Source organism: Gilbertella persicaria, assembly GCF_025201335.1.
Source record: "Gilbertella persicaria strain CBS 190.32 chromosome Unknown B0P05scaffold_40, whole genome shotgun sequence".
In the NCBI taxonomy this organism is placed as follows: Eukaryota; Fungi; Mucoromycota; class Mucoromycetes; order Mucorales; family Choanephoraceae; genus Gilbertella; species Gilbertella persicaria.
Window position 1 is genome coordinate 44,099 of NW_026252001.1, and position 25,944 is coordinate 70,042.

The 25,944-nt window shown below is 38.6% G+C and overlaps 7 protein-coding genes across 7 annotated transcripts; 3 read left to right on the forward strand and 4 right to left on the reverse strand.

Moving 5' to 3' along the window:
- Positions 1-1,720: 1,720 nt before the first annotated feature.
- On the reverse strand, positions 1,721-2,961 carry B0P05DRAFT_554378 (uncharacterized protein). Its single transcript, XM_051579668.1, has one exon. It carries the CDS (start codon positions 2,774-2,776, stop codon positions 1,751-1,753), a length of 1,026 nt encoding a protein of 341 aa, XP_051431869.1. The 5' UTR covers positions 2,777-2,961; the 3' UTR covers positions 1,721-1,750.
- A 2,031-nt stretch (positions 2,962-4,992) lies between these two features.
- B0P05DRAFT_590003 (uncharacterized protein) lies at positions 4,993-6,013 on the reverse strand (the record flags this gene model as incomplete). The annotated part of the gene is made up of 3 exons (XM_051582771.1): positions 4,993-5,552; positions 5,598-5,720; positions 5,773-6,013. 3 exons carry the CDS (start codon positions 6,011-6,013, stop codon positions 4,993-4,995), a joined length of 924 nt encoding a protein of 307 aa, XP_051431870.1.
- Positions 6,014-6,923: 910 nt separating this feature from the next.
- On the reverse strand, positions 6,924-9,824 carry B0P05DRAFT_515363 (PRP1 splicing factor, N-terminal-domain-containing protein). Its single transcript, XM_051575687.1, has 2 exons — positions 9,663-9,824; positions 6,924-9,619 (listed from the first exon to the last, which is right to left on the reverse strand). Exons 1-2 carry the CDS (start codon positions 9,788-9,790, stop codon positions 7,015-7,017), a joined length of 2,733 nt encoding a protein of 910 aa, XP_051431871.1. The 5' UTR covers positions 9,791-9,824; the 3' UTR covers positions 6,924-7,014.
- Positions 9,825-9,930: 106 nt separating this feature from the next.
- On the reverse strand, positions 9,931-13,535 carry B0P05DRAFT_496385 (uncharacterized protein). Its single transcript, XM_051575389.1, has 5 exons — positions 13,409-13,535; positions 13,265-13,364; positions 12,968-13,212; positions 10,451-12,914; positions 9,931-10,401 (listed from the first exon to the last, which is right to left on the reverse strand). The coding sequence occupies exons 1-5, from the start codon at positions 13,505-13,507 to the stop codon at positions 10,031-10,033; spliced, it is 3,279 nt and encodes a 1,092-aa protein (XP_051431872.1). The 5' UTR covers positions 13,508-13,535; the 3' UTR covers positions 9,931-10,030.
- Positions 13,536-13,991: 456 nt separating this feature from the next.
- Positions 13,992-15,634, forward strand: B0P05DRAFT_554388 (uncharacterized protein). Its single transcript, XM_051579669.1, has 5 exons — positions 13,992-14,121; positions 14,165-14,272; positions 14,313-14,459; positions 14,511-14,583; positions 14,630-15,634. The coding sequence occupies exons 1-5, from the start codon at positions 14,054-14,056 to the stop codon at positions 15,473-15,475; spliced, it is 1,242 nt and encodes a 413-aa protein (XP_051431873.1). The 5' UTR covers positions 13,992-14,053; the 3' UTR covers positions 15,476-15,634.
- A 190-nt stretch (positions 15,635-15,824) lies between these two features.
- B0P05DRAFT_599044 (Alpha/Beta hydrolase protein) lies at positions 15,825-17,355 on the forward strand (the record flags this gene model as incomplete). The annotated part of the gene is made up of 3 exons (XM_051583192.1): positions 15,825-16,415; positions 16,445-16,920; positions 16,973-17,355. The coding sequence occupies 3 exons, from the start codon at positions 15,825-15,827 to the stop codon at positions 17,262-17,264; spliced, it is 1,359 nt and encodes a 452-aa protein (XP_051431874.1). The 3' UTR covers positions 17,265-17,355.
- A 41-nt stretch (positions 17,356-17,396) lies between these two features.
- B0P05DRAFT_554394 (uncharacterized protein) lies at positions 17,397-20,229 on the forward strand. Its single transcript, XM_051579670.1, has 8 exons — positions 17,397-17,857; positions 17,919-17,966; positions 18,026-18,803; positions 18,852-19,418; positions 19,464-19,823; positions 19,850-19,870; positions 19,921-20,030; positions 20,082-20,229. Exons 1-8 carry the CDS (start codon positions 17,435-17,437, stop codon positions 20,130-20,132), a joined length of 2,358 nt encoding a protein of 785 aa, XP_051431875.1. The 5' UTR covers positions 17,397-17,434; the 3' UTR covers positions 20,133-20,229.
- Positions 20,230-25,944: the final 5,715 nt, after the last annotated feature.

Sequence of the window (25,944 nt, forward strand, 5' to 3'; positions counted from 1 at the left end):
AAATATAGCCAACACAATAATACTCTCCAAACTATGGCATGTGCTCAGATTGACACTACTACTCAAAGCTGTACTTTCGACCTTGAACTCAATCATTTACCAGTATACAGTCGATGAGAAGAAATTGCAAATCAAGAAGGATGTCTTTTACCTACCTAAGGCTAAAGGAGGTCTGGGACTGTTAAACTTGTTTGCCCAACAAGGATCTCTACAGATGAGATATATTGAAGCTCTGCTCAACTATGAGCAATTCAAACGAATCCCAAAGTACCTGTATAATATGATGGTATACATTCTTCAAGTTGAAACAAATAACCCAAGCCTTGAATCCATTGTGCTCTTCCCCGACTCTAGATACAAAAGATCTGTGAACAAAGAGGGTGCGCTTAGACCGATCTTTGAAACAATGGATGTTTTGACAAAATTCTGTAGACCAAAAGACGAAGCCCAAATATCATTATCAGCTATCGATTGTATGACCCTACCACTTTCAGCTGTTTTCAAAGACTGGGAAGACAACGCTGAGCTGACATTCATTGGCAGTCCAACCGCAAAGAAAAGCCTAGTTCAACATTTTTTTAACCTTGACTTAACAACCAACCGTATTGTCTTCAAAAGCAAACTCCATTGTAATAGACCAGTAATACTAGCAAAATTGAAGAGATACACTTCCTGCAATACATTACAGTTCAAGCAATTCTTTCTGCGACATATCGAACAAAATACCATAGGAGAGACTCAGCACTGCGTGGGCTTTAAGAAGTATCTAAAGGAGCTACAATATGAAAACAGTGAAATTTTGTCCCTGAACAACCAAGGCGTCAGAAGAATAATGCTGGAGAACATTCCATTGCAAATGCCAAGCGACTTCAATGCCAACATCAAGTCCCGTCAATGGAAACAATTCTATAAGGCACCAATGCATCAATCCGTGAGGAACATCTGGTTCAAAATGATACACAGCAGAATCCCAAGCAGAGAATTCCTATTCCAAAGAAAAATAAAAGACATCGAAAATGATCGATGTGTCAGTTGCAATGAAATAGAAGATGCCAAACACCTACTGATCTCTTGTGGTAATAAGGCAATGATTTGGCAATATATATTCAACAAGTTCCTTGGCTACCCAATCGAAATTGATTCAGATAAAATATTCCAAGATCTTAAAAATCTCACACTATCAAGATACCTCATTTACAACTTAGATGTCAAGATCAATATATTTGACTTCTTTGCGACAATTATCAGATCAATCTGGGGCGGTCATTTCCAACAACATTTCCATGGAGTGTCCTTTGACCCTGAAAGAATTTCCAAAAGAATCACCAAAGAAATACTCAAGATATCAAAAATGAAGAACAAAACTGCTTAATAGACAATACAAAAGATAATTATATGGCAAGTCACTTCACTCTGTGTACACTTGACCATCCTTCAATGTTTTTATTTTTACTAATAAAATTTCATTCAATACAAAAAAAAAAAAAAAAAAAAAAAAAAAAATGAATTTCAAAGTACCTGTATGATATGATGACATACGCCCTTCAAGCGGAAACCAACAATCTAAGCCTAAAATCCATTATGTTCTTTCTTGATTCGAGATACAAAACATCCATAAGCATAGATAGTGTCTTTGGATCGATTTTTGAAACTATGTAGACTAAAAAAAATGAAAGCAACTTGAAAAGAAACACAACAAATGGTTAAGTTGTTCTTGATTATAAATGATAAATATAAAAGTAGCTTTATTCTATAATGGTATTTGTGAATTAGCAGCAATAGATGCCATTTGTTTCCATTTTCCATCGTATCCAGTAGTCCATAAGCGCAATTTTCCATCATCTCCTGAAGAAGAAAGGATCGTGCCTGTAACATTCCATTCGACTCGCCAGACTTCTGCTCTATGATCATCAAAACAAGCAACAAGCTCAATATGAAAAGACTTATTGTTTGGATTGAGTTGATTTGGTGTACCAGCTGGAGAAAGAATGGATCTTCCTCTTTGCTGTTGCTGTTGCTGTTGCTGTTGCTGTTGCTGTTGTAAGGGAACTTGCTGTTCAGTTAATTTAAAGACACGAACCATATTGTCTTTACTGGCTGTGGCAATCAATTGGTATGATCTAGCCATACTAGGTGCCCAGCTCACATCATGTACTTCTTCTGTATGCCCAGGCAAAAATTCCCCTGGTATCCATCGATTATGGCCATCATGCTTAAATATTCTTGCTCCAATTTCTTTACCAAGACCAACAACCATCATGGCAGTAGGCGAACGATTTGGGCACCAATCAATACAATAACCACTGTCGGCATCAATAGGTTTATGGATATTATTGGCTACTGCCGTTTGACCACCACCAATGTTGGCAGAAGATCCAGGCGATATACCTTGTACAAAGCCTGTGGTAGTGGTGCTTGTCATGGTTGGAATGTCTGATACTCCTGGTGTAGAGACACCATGGCTTGCTACAGAACTAGCACTGGAACTTGTACTATTCGTATGTGTAGGTTGCTGTCCAAAGGCATGATTTATGAGTGTGTTTTGCGCTGCATTGTATGGATAGTTCATGGCTGATTGCGATTGTTGCTGCTGTAACTGAGGCTGTGATTGTTGTGATTGATGCAATAGTTGTGGTTGTTGGGTATTGTTTTGATAGATTCCGTACTGATTTAGCTGCTGTTGATGCGATTGATGTTGCTGCAATTGCTGCTGATGCTGTTGTTGCATTTGTGATGCTTGTAAAGATAACTGAGCCTGTAAATTACCATACTGCATTGACTGTTGGTGAAGCTGAAATGATTGTAATTGTTGCTGCTGTTGCTGCTGATGTTGTTGAGTCGCTTGTTGTTGTGGTTGCTGTTGATGTTGATGTTGATTTTGCTGCTGATGCTGGTGCTGATGTTGTTGTTGATTTTGTTGTGGTTGTGATTGTGGTTGCTGCTGCTGCTGCTGTTGTAGTTGTTGCTGTTGATTATGTTGCTGCTGCTGCTGTTGATTTTGTTGTTGTTGTTGCTGTTGCTGCTGTTGTTGCTGCTGTTGTTGAAGTTGACTGATACCAGAAGGTGTATTTTTTGAATCATTAGTATTATTACCATTACTTGTTATTTCAAATTCTTCCATTTGAGACCATTGGGCAAGATTAGTAGGTTCTAACGCTTCATAAATACGCACAATGCCATCTGAAGAACAGGTCGCTAATCGAAGCGAATTTTGTGAAGGCGAAAATGCAATATCCAGCACAGCTCCCCTTGATTCCACAAGCCTAAATCGTTCAGCCCATCTTTTCTGGCTGTTTCTTGGCTCCACAGATTGTTCTTCCCATATTTTTACTTGACGATCAAAAGAGCAACTTGCGATTACTTGGCCGTATTCAGGTCTAGCCCAAATAGCTTTCAAGATGGATGAGTCGTGTGCTTTCCAGGCATCATTAAGTTCCCACACAGAAGTGTCGAGTCGTTCTATAAAATCCCATACTTTGAGTCGCTGATCAGACGAACAGGTAACAAGCCGCTTGCCATAGAAGTCATAGGAGACACCATGAATAAGATCTTCATGACTTGTATCAAACTTTGTTAGGCTGCCTGTCATGAAGAAAAAAAAGGGAAAAAAGAGAAAGTGTGTCGGATTTTATATGGGGTCTACACGCTGGGCTTTAATTTTTCTAAGCTTCCCTCAAATACAATGGTGTACGACTTTGTTAGCCAAAATTCTTGACACCACATAGCAGCCAGGCATCTTCTTGCTAAGACTTCCAATGTCCATGTGCTTTTGCTACTTGTTCATCCTGACGAAAATCAATGTTGTTAGAGATGTTGTCTTTAGAAATTGTGTTCTCCCTCTTGGAGACCAGCTTCTTTATCCTTCAGTACCCTTTGACCCCTTTACACGCTTTTTGACATTGTTAGTAGGCCAACCAACATTTGCGTACAGTCTCAAGCTATCAGATAATAGTAATAAAGCAATCGAGTCTGCAAATACGGATCAAAAAATGGCATCTTTTTTTTATTTGGTATGGTTGCATTGCTATAGACATCGCCTTTTTGTTACATCAGCATTCCAAGATAAAATGGGAATATGATGTGCCTAGTATGATGCTGATGTATTGTCCTAAATATTACATTTGGACTTAATTCGTTGGAAAGAATAAAAGAGGCGGATAAAGAAGTCAATTTCAACCGTCCTTCAGAACTATGTTTGTAGCTGTACTGTCTAATCTTTTCTTTGCCTATGTATGTAGAGTTGTTTGTGTACAACTTCCAAAGCCCTTGTCAGCACATAAAACAGATGTAGTATTACTTGTTGTCTTTTTTGTAGCTGTTGTTGTTGTTGTTGTTGTTGCTCTCAGACTTTTTATTTATTTATTTAGAGTTATGTGTTAATCAGGTTGTAACGCAGAAAAAAGATATAAAATTAACTAGTTGGAAACCCCTGGCGGGCTGCTAAACCGCCACTGATATTTTTATGCATACTTTTGATTTTCTTCTTCATGGCAAAAGCTTGAATAGCAATTTTCTTTGATAAGGGGATTGTCTTATCAATTTCACTAAATTATCGCTTTCTGTTGTAAGGTCAGTAAAATCGATTGATACTAGATATATATATCATGATCGCAGGTATTTACATATTCGAATAGGTCTTGTATATCATTATTATTTTGACAGTTGGTTTCAAACCTTGCTTTGTAAAAGACGTAGACGCTCAACTTGACATAAAATATATAAAAAAAAAGGATGTAGGAAAAAGAAAATAAAATAAAAACTGTAAAAAAGAAATATTTTGTCAATTGGCCAAATTTGAAACAATAAAAGGATGGTTATCTGCCAAGAACGCTTGTACTCACTAAAGGATGAAGGCTATAATAAGATGTTTCCTTTTACGATGATAAATTTTGGCTAGAAAGTTAGAAAAAGGAGAGCTTCTTTATTGACGTTATAAATAATAGGAGCCTTGAAGGCTTGGTCTCATATTTAAGGATTGTACAGAGATATTACTTAGACTACTATTATGGCTGTACGTGGGGTAATGCTACCATATCGTATCATTTCTGCTTTTCTTCTTAAATCGGTACTTGTCAATTTCATACTGTTTTGTGGTTTTTTATAGGGTTGTCTATGTTGCTGTTGTTGGTATAAGAACTGTTGCTGTTGCTGCTGATAAAAGAGTTGCTGTTGATAATAAATAGGGTCCACCATCATCATATTATAAGGAGAGGTAGGAGTTGGTGGCATTTGATAGTAAAATGGATAATATGGTGGACTGTCAGCCACTGGTGATTGATTATGTAACCAATTCGTTTCGTCTTTAATTCCTTCTTCTTCCATACGAGGTGTTGTGTTGCTTGAACTGGAGCCACTGGACAAGTTAACCATAGACTCTATACTTTTTGAACTACTGGTTTGGCTCAAAGATTTAGGAGCTTCTTGCACGTATGGTTTATCTGTTGTCTCTTGGTTCATATCCTGTTCTAGACTCCGGCTTTGACATTCTAGATCTTTTTCTGGTTTCTGGTCTTGTTGTGGTAGCAAAGGACTGTTTCGATGTTTGTCCAAGTCTATTTTGAATAAGTTATATGCTACATATTGGAGCCAATCTTTACCTCTAGTTATCACAAATGAATCGCCGTCGTCTTCCGAGTTTTCCTCTACTTCTTCCTCGCTATCTTCTTCTGAGTCACTCGGTAAACATACACGTTCATATTTTCCTCTGACTTTATTGTGATCTACATTGATATTCAGCACTTGATTTTTTAAAGAAAGAGGATAACCACTTACCTAATCGAGAAGGAGGTAATTTTGAGGGTGCAGAAAGGCCTTTGTTAGATTGTGTTTTAGTGGCATTTTCTGGCTTTTGAGGGTTTGTTTCTTTGTTGGCATCTGATACCAACACACTGTTTTTTCTTCTTGTGAACAAACCTCTGAGGCTAGGTTGATGACTAGTTGATTTTTCATCTTTTGGTTCTTTGATGGATTTTGTTCGAGTGATTTTTGACAGGCTGCGTTGTATTTTTAGCATAATAAAGAAAGAAGTTGAGAAAAAGAGAAAAAGAAGTGTCGAAAGTCGAGAGAAACATCTAGCATCTTTTTATCTTGTTTAAATGCCCGCATAGTAAAGAGCACAGACCAATCTACTTATTTCAGTGTACCCCTTGTACTTGCTTACCACATTGCTCTCTTTTCTCTTCACCGATCTTTTTATATTTGCATTTAATACATGAATTTAGAATGGAAGAGCAAAGTCTATCGCTTTAATTAAGCACGCATATCGACTCCGATTTATAGCTAAATGCACTTTTTAGAGTAGAAATAGCTGACGTCTGATTGCATATTACAAACTGACTATGATTGATAATTGACATCATTTCTTTGAGCTTTTCCTAAACCATAATAAGATGACGCTCTCATTTCTCTATCCTTTTGATTTATGCTACACTATCAATACGATACCCTTCTAGCACTGTTTACCACAAACAACAATGATTACTATATTACTTCATGTTTTTTTTAAAAAAAAAAAGCTCATATAATTGTTGCGATAAAGTTTGGCCAACATGTATCATTTGATACGACACTTTTATAGTGCCATGTTTTGGTTTGAACGTGTATCACCATGTAAAAGAATCACCTTTTTCAATCTTATAATCTGCTCAGAAAAGAAAGTAATGGCTATTTCTTGGTGTGCACCAGCAATAGAAGGGGCTGAATGCAAAGGATTGTATCATTATCTGTAATAGAGAGTTGAAATTTTCAGGAGAAAAAACCCGGTCTATAAGTAATGATCCTACCCATGTGCTTAGCTTTTTAAAGATACTCTTGTTTCAAGCATGATGTGCTAGCATCCATGATTAGCTTTCTTTTTTCGTTAAATAGAATTAAAGGATTATAGGGTAAGACGTTTTTGAATACTTTTGATTGGAATTATACATCCTAGAGTTCGCAAATAAAAATAAAGCTGCATTGTAACCATATAACCGCCATTTGACATTTGAATATACTTCAGCCATTTGTATATGATGTTTATTTAACTTGCTCTAATGTATTTGCACACAATTTGAGTATTTCTTCTGTCTTTTTACCAATATTGGCTACGTCTTTAGCAACAGACTGCCACACCTCTCCATGACGAGGTTCGGCCAGAACACATCGTTTGATACAAGATTCTTGTTGTTCTTTAGTACCATGCTGTATCTCGAACTTGTACCACCATGCAAATGAATCGCCTTGATCAGGATCGATTTGTATTGCCTTTTGAAACCAGTTGCGAGCCTTTTCAATCTTACGATCAGTCCAGAAAAGACGAGCTACTGCTGTCACAACAATGGGGTCATGCTCACATTTCTTAAGAGCGTCTACACTACGTGCTTTTCTTTGTGGTCTTGCTTCCATAAAGATGACTTCAACCCAAATAGCACCAGAGGTAGGACATTCTTGAAGTGCCTTTGCTGCTAGAGACTTGGCTACTGCCACATTGTTGTTGTTCTTTTCCATACGGATAGTCTCTAACCATAGTTCTGCTGTCTTGGGGTTGATAAAACGAGCTTTTTCTAAAGAAGCACGGGCTTTGGTCATCATACCCATCTTGGACTCCAAGCGAGCCAAGAGCACCCAAAGCACAATACTCTTGGGACAGTTCTTGACTGCCTTAATGTATGCTTCTCTGGCCTTGGCATCGTTATTTTGAGACTCTTCAATCTGTCCTTTAATCATCCACAACTTGTCAAATGTAGGAAACTTTTCTAGTGCTTCATTTAACAAGACATTACATTGATCGTAATTCTTCATTTGTCTCTCTAACATGATAGATTTCATCCAAACACGCTCTGTGCCTGATTCTTTTCTAGCTAGTTCAAGTAACTTTCGAGCACGATCATATTCGTCATTTTCGCTTTCTACCTTGACAGCAGCAAGCCAGATTTGTTCACTGTTGGGGTTAGCTCTAAAGGCTTCTTCTAAAATGGCTCGAGCACTTTCTACATCACCAGCAAGCCATTTCTCTTTGGCGCCCATAAGCCAAAGAACTTCAGCTTGAGGACAATATTTGACAGCACGTTGTAATAGCTCTTCAAGACTTTCTGGTGTACCATGGCTCTTTTCAAGATAAGCAGCTTGTTGCCAGATAGAAGGCTTGCCGGGAAACACCTTGAGTGCATGAGCATAAATAGCACGGGCTGTTTGAATCGCACCATGAGCAATACAACTCTCTGCATCTTCCATCCAAGTTGATTTTCTATCTTCTTCTTCAACACCCATACCAATTGTTGCCTTGATAATGGCTTGACATGTCAACACAGATCCATTCTTTTCACATTTCTCTGCTTCATCAATCCATTGATCTCTATCTAATAAAACACCAGACTGTGCAAGTGCTTTAGCAGCCATTGCAATGATACGATCGACCATTTCAGATTTACCATGCTCTTCTTGTAAACGAGCAGCAGCAATCCAAATTTCATGACTTGTTGGTATAGCAGCACGGGCCTTATTGAGTACCTTTTGAGCATTTTCGTAGGTCTCAAGACGTGCAAGAGCAAGCCATAAATCGACACTTAGAGGAACAAGTTCAACAGCACGAGACAAAAGGACTTTTGCGTCTTCAGGATTCTCTTCCAAATTGACAGCAGCACGCCATAATTTGACTGAGTTGGGGATAAATTCAAGTGCACGACGCAACACCTTCTTTTTGGCTTTGTTTTCTGTCTCGAGTGATACAGCCTTAAGCCAGATTTTGACAGATTGTGGCAGGTGTCGCACAGCATCACCCAATATAATCTTTGCATTGTCCACATTGTTTAATCTTGCAGATTCTAACCATACATCTTCATTCTTGGGACATTGTTCACAGCCCTTGGCAATGATATTTCTAGCATGTATAGGTCTTCCAGCAACTTCTTCTAAACGTGCAGCAGCAATCCAGCCAGGAGCATGCTTTGGATTGGTTGTAATGACAGAGTTTAACAAGAGTCTTGCTTTCTTGATATCACCAATCTCAGCATCACTCTTGACAACGACACTTTGTAGATCTGTTAAATAACCCTTAGGATCAATTGTTGTTTTGCCTGAGGCAGAATCAGAAGAGACTTGATCCAATTTAAGACCTAATACTTTATCTCTTGCTTGACCAATCTCTCTAAAGTTGGTGACCATGTCTTCACCACCTACAATAGGAGCAGTGGATGCAATGCCACCGTATTTTTGTTCTGTTTCATCGACTGTATTGCTGTATCCTGTTTGATCTCGAGCTGCTGCAATAAGTGAATCTGGCATGGGTGTAAATCGTTCAGGTGCTCTGCTTCTCTTTCTGTTCTTGCCGACCAAATCGCTTACGTCGGGGATAGCAGCCCATTCTGCTTCGTTAATAGTCGTTAATTGTCGCTTTAGGTCTGCAAATTGTTGAGAAATCTTGGGTCTCTCGAGTCGATAACGAGCTAATTCTTCACGTTCTCGAGCTTCTCGACGAGCTTTACGACGTTCGTCCATTTTTGCATCAATCATATCCCATACACGATCTGCTTCTTCGTCGTCTTCTTCATAAGGTGCAGTAGAAAACAAGCCAACTTCATTATCTGGATCTTGATATTGGTCTTCGTCTTCTTCACCTTCTTTTGCTATCTTTGAAAAATCACTGAAGAGAAAATTAGAAGGATTCAATTTAAAATAAGACTTACACTTCTACACCGGATTCTCTTGCAGGACCAATATCAGAACGGGTGGTAAAACCAGTAGCACCACGACCCAGACCAGCTACATAATTAGGAGGGGCTGGTTTTCCCATAAAATCCTTAACACCAAACATATTCTATCTTTATTTTTTTTTTTTTTGAAAGAAAGGAATAGAAAAAGAGAAAAAAAAAAAGAAGCTTTGCTTTTTTTTTAAAATTTGTCTTGATAATACGCGTCACAAAGCTTCTGACCTAAAGTGTAACCTATTTGTGTGCATATTGTTGATGATCTTGTAACAAACATTTTTTTATTATTATTATTATGGATAAACATGAACGCATCTTTTTTTCAAGTGATTTACAGAATGAGAGGCTTAATCAACATTGTCAGTACCAGTGTATTTTGCAACTGAATTCATGCTCAAAATTTTGAAACCACTACCGTCTCCCTTTAGACGAACAATACCATCATGACTATCTACACCAATAAGAGAACCCAGTTCACCACGATGTTCACCCAATATGATCTTGACGTTGTCTTTTTTGCTGGGTCTAACAGGCTCGATATGTTCAAATGCCACATCAACCTTGGTTTGGCTATTGTCCAGTAAACTGACCAAACATTTACGTGCATTACGGTTGACAGTGACAATTTTACCATATTGTCCCTTTTGTGCTTCACCTTGGTTCTTTTTCAATACAACTTCAATTTCTTCAATAGGCCAGTTATCTTCGCCTTGATCAGCTAAAATTAAAATCAGTAAACCATGGTGTGAAAGAGAGGTGTTATTTACCTTGATCTTCTACATGACCATAGTCACCACCACTTGGCATGAATGGTGTTTGAGGAACACCAGTGGCTGGTGTAGTAGGCATAAAATTACCTGGTGTGGTCGGTAAGTAATTGCCTGGTGTAGGTGCAGACATCATAGCAGCTGGAGTAGGAGGGATCAAGCCAGCACCTGGAGTAGGCGCAGCTTCATATGGTGTAGGTGCATCATAAGGTGTTTGCGCGAAATTAACAGCAGGTGTTGGTGCTCTTGGTTCATAGCTAGCAGCAGGTGTTGGTGCAGTCCATGAAGCACCAGGAGTAGCGGCTGTATCTACATCTGAATATCGACTTGTGTTGTTGCTCATACTAGAATAACTAGGTGTCTTTGCAGATTGAGCGTTGTTATAATGGGATTGGCTACTACTGCTACTGCTACTCGTATTTGCCTTACTGCTTGAATGGCTATCATAACTAGCACTCCAGGCAGAGGATGGCTCTTGGCTCCACATGGGGGTTTTGGATCCAGAATCCCAAGCTGGTGTACGGCCACCGTCATTAGCATAAGGATTAGGTGTTCGAGCACCTGAATTCCAAGCAGGTGTCTTAGATCCAGAGGCATTCCAGGCAGGTGTGCGAGATCCAGAAGCACTGTGCATAGGTGTCATGGCACCGTCACCATATCGACTAGGTGTAGCCATAGGACGGGCAAATCCACCATTGTTGGCAGGTGAATCAAAGCGATCAGGAGCAGCTTGACCCACAGGATTGCCTTGAGCATCGAGGATCATTAAATGTGCTTTATCAATACTGAGTACGCGAGAATTGGTATGCAGTTCAACACGAGCTTGTGAGTCGGTGGTTTCCTTGACAATACCAATATAGCCTTTGTGTGGACCTTGAGAGATACGGACTGTTTTGGACACCAGGTTGTCTCTACCACCACGGCCACGTCCTGCAAATCCACCACGGCCCATACCGCCTCTACCACCTCGACCACCTCTGCTGTCAAATCCGTTTCTATCATCTCTACCACCATAGCCACCATTATAAGGAGGGTTAGTGACCTTGGGCTGAGCTAAGCTTCGGCTACGTGTGGTTGCGCTCATGATAGAGCGGGTATTGGTCACCCAAACACCAAAGTTTTCTGAATGTTCTCGAGAATGCAAAAAGGCAAGGTGACGATAGAGATGGAGAATAGAACATGTACGTTTATCACCTACTTCCATAACAGTATCGCCTGAACGAATACTATTACCATTGGCATCAGTGGCTACTGCCTTATTACTGTCTCGCTTGTTGGTAATTTGATGAGGCTCCACAGTGCGCATTTCACCATTTTGAGTCAAGACTTGGAAGGAATCACGATTGACCTTGACAATCACGCCCACAGTGTAAAAGTCAAGTTGCACCAGGTCATGAAGTTCATAGTTGCCAATGACAGTCTTACCAAACATGACTTCAGCAGCTTCTCTCAAGTCCTTAGCAAACACACGCACTTCCTTTAATGATGCATCAGATAACAAGGTAACAATGTTGTCTTGGATGTTGAGCACCAAACCACTTTCGTCCTTAAAACGACCATTGATGACTTTGACATGGTCACCTTCTTTGAACTTTTTACGTAATTGTTTGGCAGGTAAAGTAACACGCTTCTTCATACCATCAACTTCCAAAGAGACAGTGACTTGTGTATCATTCACACTTTCAACAGTACCCCAACTATGAATCATATCACCTTCAATCACACTCACAACATCACCATTCTGAAAGACAGTGGATGCTTGAGCATTATTGATAGCCATACTGGACAACGAAGTCAAATCAATGGAGCGTTCACCATCTTCCCCATTGAGCTCACCATTACCAGCAAACCGAGCAATTTCATCCAGCGTAGGATTCACGTCTTCGATTTGTAATGTGGTGATTTTCATGTATTTTTCAAGATAACCATCACGGTAATGATCGCCATTGTATACCCAGTAAGGTCCCTTTTTTTGAAGGCTTGAGAGGGATCTGTTGGCCAAACGTTCAGGATTGAATAGTTTAGGTGGAGCACGCACACCCTTTTTACGCTTGTTACCTTGTTGTAAATCATCGTTGCTTGAGTCCGTATCTAAACGAGGGACCACCTTGACACGAGCAGAATCTTGTGAATCAGAAACCTCTAATACTTGAGCCAAATCGCCGGCATAAGTACCACGTTTGACACGAACCCAACCACCCAAAGGAATCTCCACTTCCTTTTTTTGGACCGTAATGGAATCAACCATATCTTTAATAGGCACAAGCATGAGCGTAGACATGTAGACATTGGGAATATTAGTGAGTGTTTCTTGCACATGTGCTTGTCTACGTGCCTCAATATAGATATAGCCCTTGAGTGTTTCTCTTGCAAAAGCAGAGAAGGTATCAATAGGATGAGAACCATTTTGTCTATCAAAGTATTTTTTCATTAAGCCAAAAATAACGTCTTTTTCTTTGCCGGGCTATAGACAGAAAAGAGAGATTAATACAAGACAAGGCTGATTCATTCATTTACTTTGCATTTCACCATCCATAAATTAGGATCATTGACACTAGGAAGCAATAATTGTTGTGGTACTTCTTCGGTATCTTTAAAGCTTTGAGGTTTACTACGTCCACCATACTTTTCAGCGTAGAAAGCGGCTACTTGTTCATCATCCATGCCTTCCATTTCTCTTCTTCTGCGGTCCAATTCAAGGTGACGACGAGATGTTGTCTTTGTGGTGGTGAGTTCTTCATTTTCTTCTTCAATGAAACCATCTAGAGAACGTGTTTTAATGACAAGTCGTGATCAAATCCGTCTTCTTTTTACCTTCTTTGCCGTATTCTTCGTCGTCTTCCTCATCGTCTTCGTCGTCATCGACAATGGCCATTTCATCAATAAAAGGATTGTACTTTCTTTTGGCAGGTCTCTACAAGATCATTAATTGGATTGCATAGAACAATTTAAACGTACATCCTCGTCGTCTTCTTCGTAATCTTCTTCGTCATCTTCTTCCTCATTAAAAGGAACTTCGTCTTCTTCTTCTCTTCTATCTGAACGCTTAAGGGCCATGGTTTATGTTGTGTGAAAGAAAAAAGAGTGTTAAAAAAACTTGGTCTTTTTATTTATTTTTTTTTTTTTGCTAGCATCATTCTCCGGTAAAGACTTGGTGCACCCCACGTTTCATAAAGAAAAATAGTCACCGGGTCTTTCCTTTTGTTATTCATGCAAAAAAAAAAAAAAAAAAAAAAAAAAAAAAGGCGACCTACAATCTAGAGAGAATTGCTGTAGCTAAAGGTTAACTTATCTTTCTCGAGATTTACAAAAAAAAAAAAAGTAGGGAGTTCCATTGAGTTGTAGTTATCCATTGAATATCGAAAAGATATTTACCAATATCTCTGGTTATTTCTTGACTTTAATGATCCAGAATGACGAATATATCTTTCTCTTTCTCTCGTTGTGCTGCGTGATCACTGCTCACAAAAGTCGCACAGGGCTATTTGTGCCTCAAGAAGATCACCTGAGTTAGAAATGATTAAATATCTCTCTCGCTTTTTTTTTTCTGTCTTTCTTCTTTCTTTCTTTCTTCTTTCTTTCTTTCTTCTTTATATCTTCATCATGTCAGACACATTTATCTTTCATGATAATTCTCGTTTAAGACAGAGTGATGACAAGACAACATTATGGTATAGACAGCCTTGTAAGAAACATAAGCTAAAAAATCTCTAGGATGGGCGATTTGGATTATTGGATGGATGAGATCTTTCTCAGACAATTATGGAGTTCTTTATTTGGAGACAGTATTGTGGTCAAATTGATTCGAGATAAAAGAACAAAGTAAGCAAGACAAAATGAAAAATCAAACTGATATTGTTAGTGCAAGTTCGGGTTATGCTTTTATAGGATTTGACTCTACTCAAGCAGCCCAAAAAGCACTCGATACATTTCATGGAACAAGAATACCAAATTCAAGTAAATTGTTTCGACTCAACTGGGCATCTGGTGGTGGTATTTGTGATAAAAAGTAGTTTGTCGATATATATATATATATATATATTTTACTTATTCTTACTAGAGAGAACCGTGCACCTGAATACAGTCTGTTTGTGGGTGATTTGAGTAACGATATAGACGAAACTTATCTATTGGTAAGCATGTGAAGGGATAAAACCTGCTTAGTTATTGTTTTATTAGGCATTATTTCGTGCTAGATATCCTTCGTGTCACTCTGCCAAGATCATGACAGATCCACTTACAGGTTTATCAAGGGGCTACGGATTTGTACGATTCTTAAACCAATTGGAACAACAGGAAGCTGTTATTGAAATGAACGGTGTCTTTTGTGACAATAGACCCATTCGAGTATCTTTTGCTACTCCTAAAACAACCCATTTGCATCAGAAATTGGAACAACCCTTCTCCCCTCCTTATCAATATGAACAGCCCTTATCTCCACTTTCACAACATGATGCCAGATATATTCAACTGTCTTTGCAGGCACCTGCTCTTGTTCATCAACCAACAGATCCCAATAATACCACTGTGTTTGTAGGTGGTTTGTCTTCTCCTGTGACTGAAGATGAATTAAGACAGTATTTCTCTCCATTTGGTGAAGTGGTCTATGTCAAGATACCACCAGGCAAAGGCTGTGGCTTTGTACAATATGTTTCCCGTATGTCTGCAGAAAAGGCAATTGAAAAAATGAATGGGTTTATGATTGGAAATTTTAGAATACGTTTGTCTTGGGGTCGATCTCAAACAGATAAATCCAACCAACATACAGTGATTAAAAGTCCTCCTCTTCCTCCTCCTTCTTTGGAAAATAATAGCAATATGCGTTTACTGACTTCTTTTCGTCCATTATCCCCACCTATTTCATCTCAATTCAACTCATCTTTCCTCTCATTAAATCAACCGCAGCAACAGCAGCAACAAGATCAGCTGTTTTTACGTTCCGCAATACATGATGATGATTGGCTATTACAGTTAAATCAACAACAGCCACACTACAATGATAACTTGAATTGGGGCATTTGGTAACCTCTTTTTTTTTGTATTTGTTTAATATTTAATATCTCCTTATTGTATGCTTTCTATATCTTTATATATATATATATTTTTTTTTGCTTCATTCTATGTTTATTTTATTATTGCTATTGTATGCTTGTTTATTTATTAAAGATTTGCTGTCAGTTTAAATTGCCTTTTTTGTTCAAGTTACGTATAGCATTTGCTCGTTTGAGTCAAAAATACGATTCTCCTTTTCGTTTCCTTACGTATTTTGCTTTATTAAGTAATTGGATCCTTCCGCTGAAAATTCCGCGATGTTTATCCGAGCCATATAAAAAGATTATATTTTTATTTTATTATTTCTTTATCCTTTTTTTTAATGTCCCAATCTGATTTTGTCGATAGAAACAATCTTTCTATCGTTAGTTCTTTGCCTGCAGTGATTCCTCCAACAACAAAACTCAATTTTATCAAGAATTGGTGGCATAGGTCTGAAAAGACAGCCAGTATTGCTGAAGCTCGTATTATTAAGCGTATTTATGGTGCTTTGCCTCTCGCCGGTCCACAGACACCTATTTATGCTCGAATAGGCCGCATTTCAATTGATAGACAAACATTATTGTCAAACAAGACAGCAAGACAAGTCAACACACTCTATATTTCACAACAACACCATCAATCGATACCCTTTCGCTTTGAAGCTGAGCCAAGACAAGACTTATTAGAAGATATTCAGCATGAAACCAAAGAAAATCATGGCATACGCAACCTTGTCATATGTCATGGCTACGGTGCAGGTCTAGGCTTCTTTTATCGAAACTATCAGAATTTATCACAAGAAACAGGTTGGCGCTTGTTTAGTTTGGATTGGCTTGGGATGGGCAATAGTTCTCGACCTAAATGGACGATATCAAAGCAATCAAATCAAACATGGGATGAGATTGTAAGCGAGGTAAATGTGAGAACAAGGGTGAGTGACAGTCGACTTACGATGCGTAGGTGGAAGATCATTTTGTTGAATCTTTAGAAGATTGGAGAGATAAAGTAGGATTGGAAAAGATGACGTTATTTGGTCATTCTTTAGGGGGTTATTTTGCTGCCTGTTATGCTCTCAAGTACCCTCAACGTGTTGAAAAACTGATCCTGGTGTCTCCTGCTGGTATTCCAGAAAACTCTTATGCACCAAAGAAAATCGAAACCGAAAACCCTCAAGAAGAATTAGAGAGAGAAGCCAATGAACTTGGGGCTTCTTTACAGGCAGAAGCAGCAGCAATGGAAAATATTGCTAAGCAACAACCTGAACCACCCAAACGTAGAATTCCTGCTTGGGCAACTTATCTCTGGGATCGCAATGTAACACCAATGTCAATTGTTCGCATGATTGGTCCATTTGGTGCTAATTTGGTCCATAGTTATACCTCTCGACGTTTTGCTCATTTGGATGAGGATGAGCAGCATGATCTTTATGATTATTTGTAAGTGATGAAAAAAAAAAGTACATTGAAGAGTTCTAATGTGGGCTTATAGGTATAATATTACTTCCTCATCAGGTTCAGGGGAATATGCTTTAGCTGCTATTCTGGCGCCAGGTGCAGTAGCTCGTAAACCGTTGTTTCATCGATTGGCAGGATTAAAAATGCCTACTGTGTTTGTATATGGCGAAGTGGATTGGATGGACTACAAGGCAGCAGAGAGAGCAAAGGAACACATGAAGGTGCCTGTCAAAGTGATCCGAGTTCCTGAAGGTGGACATCATATGTACTTGGACAATCCAGAGTATTTTAACAAAGTCATTAGAGAAGAAATGCAACAATCATAGAAATAAAATATAAGATGTTCCCCCCCCCTTTTTTTTGTATAGAGTCCGATTGAATCTATCCTTGTCACACAGCTTATTTTTCTTGGTGCACTCCAGAACGTGCTTTTATATTAAATCAATTAATGAATATATTTAATCTTTTTTTCCCCCTTTTTCTTTGAATTATAGACATGTCAAGACACACTTCCCCTTCAGACGCTTTAAGAGAAAGATATTCAAGCTCACGTATGCAGCCTCAACAACAAACATCTTACGCTTCAGAGGACAAATTGAATTTAAAGCATTCAACCATGATAGGCTCACCTGTGACTACTGTTTATGAAGAAGAAGAGGAAGAAGAGGAAGAATTTGAAGACTGCAACCAAGAAGAGGATGATGCGTCTATGTACTCTTCTTCCTCTAGTATTCCCGATGAAAATATCAATTTCGATCTTGTTTATGCACTTCATACATTTGTGGCTACTGTAGATGGTCAAGCATCTGTTGTGAAGGGAGATGCTATGACTTTATTAGATGATTCCAACTCTTATTGGTGGTTAATCAGAGCATTAAAGACATCAGAAGTGGGCTACATCCCAGCCGAGAATATTGAAGTAAAAGATCAAGCGTTTGTATTCTTGTTAAACTGATTCTTAGTGTAAATTTCTTTCATAGACTCCATTCGAAAGATTGGCTCGACTAAATAAGCACAGAAACATAGAAGTAATAGTCCAATACGATTTATGTCATCTAAACCTTGTATGTATGTGTGTTTTTTATAGGTAACCTCACTAGGTCAACTACAACATTATAATACAGTCACCAAAAGTTCCCGCATAAAAAAGAAGGTTAAGGTTTCAAGAGAACTTGCATGTCAGTTACAGATCATTATTGGCAACGACGAAGACGAAGACGAAGATGACAACAGTCCTTATGAGGAAGCTTTTGAACAATGGAGTGAAGAAATGTCTTCTGAAGCATACAGAGACCATGAGCCAGATGAAGAAATAGAAGAAAAAGAAGACGATAGTAGATTTGCTCCTATATTGAATCCAGACTTCAACAGGCCTATTGACGTTCAAGCTACATCGCCTCTAGCCACTATTGCAAATCATAGTTCATCTCTTGTGGCTCAAACTGCAGATAAACCATTGCCTGAATTAGTAGAGAGCCAGAAGGATCAACAAGTCGATACCACTCCACCAGAACAACCTCCTTCCACAGAACAAGCTTCATCTCTAGAACAACAAGGCGTAGTAACTGGTTTGAAGAGATTATTGTCTATTGGCAAAAAGAACAAACCTGTTCGTCCTGAGCCAATTGCTATTGAAAATTCACCCATGAATAAGAGTCTAGATACACAATACCATGTTCTTCGAATTTTTGCCGGAAATATTAACGTAGGCGCCTTATTCAGTACAGTGGCTGTAACCTCCGACATGAATGCAGATCAATTAGTCAAAATTGCTTTGGAAAAGTTCCATATTCCTTTACTCGACGAATCCAACAAGGCAAATGAAGGCATTGAGTATTATTTAACCGTCAAATCGATGGACAGTGGTAAAAGTATATTTTCATGTATGACATTTCAAATTAACATTTACCTAGACGAAATTACGCTTTTACCACAGGATAAACCACTCAAGATTTTTGAATCATTGAACGATCATCTTACAACACCTATGCCTTCATTGACATATATCAAGCGTTTATCGATGGAGCAACCATCTATCAAAGTCACTCGTGTTGGTGTGTCCAAGGCAAGACAACGTGCCAAAGCGCGTTTTGGTGAAGATTCTGTTATTCGATTTGCGTTGCACAAAAGGATCAAAAGAACCATTGAAACAAGTGGACAAATTTATGTTAAGATATCTTACCATGTTGACAACAAAAAACACCATCATCGCTTGCTTAACACACAAGAAAATAATCCTCACAAGATGTCTACTATGGGTTTGATTCGAAAGAGTAGCTTACTTCGAGTAGATCAACAAATCCAGCAACAACAACAGTCATTACTTCAACAAAAAGCCAAACAGGAACGCATTGACAAGTTGGTGGCTGTGTCACTCACTACAGAAATGCTGGCCTTAACACATATCGCACTTGAAAAGTTCCATTTGACTGAAGAGGATCCTTCTCTTTATTATATTTCACTGTCTGTGAATGGAAAAGGTAATTTCATCGATTACAGAGATATGCAGCTAACACATTGTAAAGAAACGCCATTAAACTCAGACAGAGTCATCTCAGATGTGCTGGGTGATCCTGATCTCATACCTAAAGGTATCACAGAGAAACTGTTTGTACTACGCAAGTCATCCGATGATGCTACCAACAATGGGGATTCAAGCAATCGTCGCTTTATGCGTTTCTTGAAACAAGACAAGGAAGCTGTTCGTTCTCCTGGAACTGAACAGGCGAGTCCAAATGAGACAAGTACAGGCAATGTATTAAAGCGACTAGACCATGCTATTCTCTCGCTTGAAAACGACAAACGCCAGTTGGACAACAACGCTAGTCATGGTTCGCCTCATTTAAGGTCTGTTCCGGTAAGGTCAAATAGTTTATCATCCATGAGTAGACATAGAAACAGCCCCCAAGAGTCTCTACAAAGCAAAACATCAGTAAGCTGTCCTTGTTTGTTGATGAGTATACTGACATAGCTGTCTTTAAGTTGAAAATAGAAAACCACCTACTCGATCTTCTTCTTTAAAAATCACAAACAATGATGCTTTCGATACTGTAAATAGAAATGAACTTTCTAATATGGAAGACTTGAAATTGGTAAGTAGAATATACAATGATCACAACGGATGGACTTATAATTTTGGTTAGGAATTGAAACGTATTGCTTCTTCTCATTCAAGCCCTTCAGTTCCTTCATAAGTGAACTTGAATTGTATATCAATGAATGTTAGGTTAAATTAGAGATGATAGAATACCCCGCCGCCCTTCTTATAATAAAACCAGGTTCTTCAATAGCTTTAATTTAGACATTTATTTTTTTTCTTCCAAGTATCTCATTAATAAGACTGATTTGGCTGTGTTTGTGGTAAAAAAAAAAGTCTTAACCACCACTGAAAGAGAAAAAGTTACTTTAGTTATATTAATAATAAAGGTTGAGAGTATCCCCTTCAAGAAGAAGAAAGATACAAAAAACAAATGCTACATATGAGAGCCAATGGATACTGTAGTCAAAGTAGAAATATTAATCAGAGAAATGGTTCAAAAGAGATGCAATAACAAGGAATAAATGTGCTAAATTAGCTGCATGACTAAGTATTATTGATTGGAGTTTTACTCAAGCGAGCGTGTCGCTGATTTCATTAAATCATGCAGATGACATTGTACTTTTTGAAATGGATACATCTTTTACGATAAGAAAAGCGAGTAATTAAACTAAAGATGAGAATATATGGTAGTTTATACCATACTTAATGCGTAGGCTAAAAACCTTTTTTTTTTAAAAAAAAAATGTGTTTATTAATTGAGCCGCGTACACTAAAAGTAATAGTCAAAGTGAAGAGGCGGGTGCAATTAAAATGAAATTTAATAAAATAAAACGAAATATACTAGACAAAATAAACTAAACTAAAATAAAATATATAGAAAGAAAGAAAAAAAAGTTACATGATTGAATGGCATTGATCCTCTTCAATGGTCTGACGAACATTGAATCGGATGCTTGCTAATATGGTCGTGGGTACAATAGGGGTCTTGTCAAAGATAAATCTCATATGAGCAAGCCAGGTTTGTGAAAGAGTAATTATGAGGATTCTGTATGGTTTGATTCCTTTCCGTTGGCAGTACCAGATGTACGAGAAGTCCAGGGACAGAAGAGCCTCTTTGATATCAGATATTGAGGCGGTAGGCCACAGGAGCTCGAAAATTATTTCCTGTCATACCTTTTCTTTAGTTGGACAATGAAAGAGCATATGGCTAATAGAGTCAGTGGTAGTTAAGCACACCGGACAGAAGGGAGAGTCAAACACATGAGGCATAATAAAATGTAAGAATCGACGATGAGGAATACACCCCAAGATATACCGGTATGTCACATTACGTTGAATGGTGGTAAGAGACAGAGACCAAAAGAATTTCCATTTCGCTTCTGTAATATTTCTCAAAGCCAAAGGAGGAGCCATAGACGAGAGAACTGACTGACGAAATGTCTTAGCCGATGCCTTGACACTACAAATACCTTGATCAACTTGAAACCGAAATTGGTTGATCAAAGGCGCAAATGAGACCGTCGAGTCTTCAAGTGGAACAGGACTACATACAGAGCTAAAAAATGGCTGAAGTTTCAAACTCCCAGATGCAAGACCTTTGAAGACTGTGGAGGGAGTACGCTTCCAATGAAGTAATGAAGGATCACGAGTATCTTTTCAGTGAACAAAGTTGAGTCTTGCATCAACTTGAAAGACATCTGACTCCATTATTTTCTTGACACGTAGGGGGACAACGAAGGACGAAGAAGGAGGAACGTAAAGCACAGCTCACAAAGGTAGGACCATAGCGGTAGCAGTATTAAGGCGAGCATTAGCAAATGATCGAGGAAGACAATCAATGGCACGATATAGCATATTAATAGTGCCAGTTCTTTGTCTTTTCAACCCTTGTGTACGAGAAGAAGGAAGCAACAATGGAACCTGATGATATTTGCAGTCGTTGATATTACGAATATGAAGTCTAAGTAAGTACGAGACCGGATGAGCATCAATAGTATCTTAATCATACGCCAGCGAAAACAGAAAGCCGAGGCCTAAACCTAAATATCAATTACTCCAAGTCCAAGGAATAACAGGAAATATATTCTTACGCAAGAATCGAATGGCCAAAGATTTCAATTGTTTGAAATCAGCAGGTGTCAACGGAGTAACCCGCAAGATATACCATATTTTAAACAATATCAGTGAATTCAAGACAGTGGCTCGGCCAACCACAGACAATAAACGTGTAGAGTGGATTTGTATGGCAGCCTTAACCTTTGTTATCATAGAACCCATAGAATTGACTCTTTGAATACGGCTTTGTATCAATGGAAAACCCAAATAAATTAAGGGTTCATCACCTTCGACAGAGTGCAAATGCTTGATAGCCATTATGTAGCCTTGAAATTGACGATCATGGAGAATGGAGAGCAAGAAAGGTTCAAAAGCCAAATTATACAGAATAGGAGAGAGAGGATCACCCTGTTTCAATCCGCGTAATTTAGCAACTTCGGAGGAGAGATGACCATTGATGTTGATTCGGATAAGACTATCGCCCATTGACTTGTAAATGCATTTGATCAGTGGAGAAGGGGAGCCAAACTTTTTCATCACTTTCTTCAAGTAGTGTAAATTCACTCTGTCGTAAGCCTTTTCTTGATCCAAGAGAAGACCAATATCAGCATTCAAGGTACTAAAATCAGAAACATTATCCAGTTGTTCAGCGATCGACCATTTCCTTTGAGCGTCTTCCATTAGCAATTGACATATCATACCATTTTCAGCGATAAACCGCCCAAGAATAAACCCCAATTGATGACGGCTAATAAGATGAGAAGATACCTCCATGATTCGACGATTGACGATACGTGTAAACAGTTTGTAATCCGTATTTGCTAAGGACAAAAGACGATAGTTCTTCATATCTGCAGGATCACCTTTCTTGTACAGCAGACACATGACTGATTCATTCCATGACTGAGGAAACTTACTCTTCTACAAAGCGTCATTATAGACAGTCGATATCAGATCATGATATAGAGGGAATTTTATAACCAAATACAAAATCTCATATGGCATTTCACCTGGTCCTGGACTACTCTTATGAGGGGTACGCTAACTCTCTTGGAGTATGTCATCAACATCAATAGGCTGCATAAGTTTCTCCTGTTGTTCTGATGAAATCTTCAAGTGACTAGGAATAGATCGAGTCATAGCCCTAAGAGCTACAGTGTCGGTGGGAGAAGGAGTAAATAGCGAGGTATAAAATTCAGTTGCTATACGAGAAATATGATGTTGCTCTTGACAAAACTTTTCAGTCACTGGATCTCTCAACTCAATTATGGATTGCTGATTTTGTCGAGATACTCGTGTCCGCTTCAAAAAGCCTGCAGATTTCTCTCCATGTTCTCTCCAAAACTTTCCAGACTTCAAAATCTCGATCTCTGCTATCGACTGTTGTAAAGACTGGATTAGGGAATTGATATGATCCAAGCCTTGAAATATCAGTCCTCTATGCTTCTGATGCCGCATTGCTTTGTTCCTCCTAGATTGCAATTTATGCAATTGCTTTTTCCTTCAGTTCAGATCTTCCTTCTGATAGGATTTCACAAAAAGCTTTACCTCTCCTTTAATCCAATCCCATTGCTGATGCGGTTTAGCAAATTGTTTGATTTCTGTAAAACTTTCCATGCATGATTCTAAATGAAGTGCTAATACTTGCCTGAACTCTTTGTTTCGAGCTAAGAATGGATTCGCTTTCCAAGAAACAGTTCCACGGTTAGATGAGTCTTGATACTTGAATGAGAGCCCTAAGAAGTCGTGGTCCGTCCACTCTGGTGACAAAAATTGTTGATTGATAGTAGTGATCTGATGATGAGCACTTGAACTACAAAAAACATAATTCAAGATTCCTGATTTGCTGCCACTATGCCAAGTAATCTACTTTTCATTCCTAAAAATATCAATGTAATAGTCATCCAGTAAATCTGTCCATTCAGGAGGTGCACACAGTAAAGTACCATCTAAACGGCGATCTTTATATTGATATTAGAAATCGCACATAATGAATATTGTGTTATGTTTATTGATAATAGTGTCCTTGACAATTGGAATATCAAGGAGCTCAGTATAGAGTGCTGACCGATCAGAATGAAGCGCTGAACGACCATAGATATTTAAAACTGTTGCTATAGGTGCCATAGTAGAAGAATGTTCCAAATCTCGAGTTAAATGAATACCAGCCAATATATATCGGCCATTGCCAATTCCTTCCGAGACAGGTGTAATTGTAAAGTGATGAGAGAATGATATGATGTTGCAATATTGAGTCCAAATGCTCGACTTGCAGTTAAGATGATTGTTAAGTAAATCTATAGTAGTAGTATCTGAAGCATGAGTTTCTTATAGCACCAGGATATCATATCTAAGTGCTCTAAGGTATCTAATGAATTGTTGCCTCATGGCTCTTTCCAATTCCCAACACTTTTCTCGGGCAGTGGAGTTATAAATAGCTCCTAAGCCTAAAAACACTAGCAAACAACGATCGTATGCTCAAGTAGTAGCTGCGAAGACTCGAATGTCCTTGATGCACAAGGACATTACTGAACCTCATCCCGACGACTCTTCTTCACTAAGTGAAGTACAGTCGAGAATTTACAGATCATCTAGATCTAAGAATGCTTTTCTTCTCGACATCACCAAGGTCAAAGCTCAATACACAGATCTTCTGTGTTTGCAAGAAATCAAAGAACAGTATCCTAACGTTCATGCTTGTTTTTTTCTCAATGACGATACCACTAGATATCTCGAAATCTACGTTGAACCCCAACATGATGTCAACGATCTTGGCACTAATGGTGTTCAATTCAATGAATCAAAGCTGCGAATTATTCCTTGCAAAGTCACCGATGACAGTTGGATGGTTATCAATATCAAACTGTCTCATCTACCAATGTTGCCAAGATCTGAAGTTCTTGAAGGCTTAAAGGTCAGTTTATCCCCTTTTGGCCAAGTTATTGACGTCGGCATTATAACCGAACCTAATACTGGGTTTTTTATGGGATCCGGTTATGCTATCATTGGTACTCCCAGACAGTCAGGAAAAGACCAAATCAAGTATCAGGAGCTAGCCCACAATATCCGTTGGCTGGAGGAAAAAGATGAGATTTTCCATGCTACATGGAATAACATGCCCACTTGGTGCCGCTATTGCCATCAGACTGGCCACACGAAGTTTGAGTGTGAAAAGTCCAAAGCACGAATCATTTGCTATCACTGCCATTTATTTGGTCATCGATCTTTTGAATGCCCACGAAAAGCACCCATCAATCCATCAAAAAAGCGCAAGACCCCAGCGCCTAAGAATCAGACTTCTCAGGAAATGCCCCAACCTGCTTTTAAAGCGGATCAACTGGCCTCTTCAACCGAAGTACTAAAGTCCAGGTATGCTCCAAACGACAAACGTGTTTCTTTGACTAGGACCAAGAAAAATGTGAGACCAAACTCAATTAAAAAAGGAAATGATAGTAATGATGATATGTCTGAAGATGGTGAGAGTGACGAGGAAGGTTCAGACTATGTACCAAACAATGGTCATGATAGTGACAGTGATAGTGGCAGTGACAGAGACGAATCTGAACAAGAAGAGAGTGTTTCAGCAATGGAGTTAGATGGAGTCAAGGGGGACGCCATGATTGATTTAAAATATTACTACCTATGCAGATGGATTGCAAACGGGCATTGGCTCAACAGATCCACAGAAGAAATATTGAATGAGGCTGATCAAAACACTTTAGCTGAACTCAATCAACAATTGCTCCATTTAGAAGAAAGTATACATTCGACGGGCCCCGCTGCAGGCCATCAATAAGTATATCTCACTATATCATCATGACTAAAGAACTCCAACTACACTATGCGTCACTAAATGCAAACAGTTTAGTGAAAACAAATCAACCTAAAACACAAAAAGAATACATTCGATA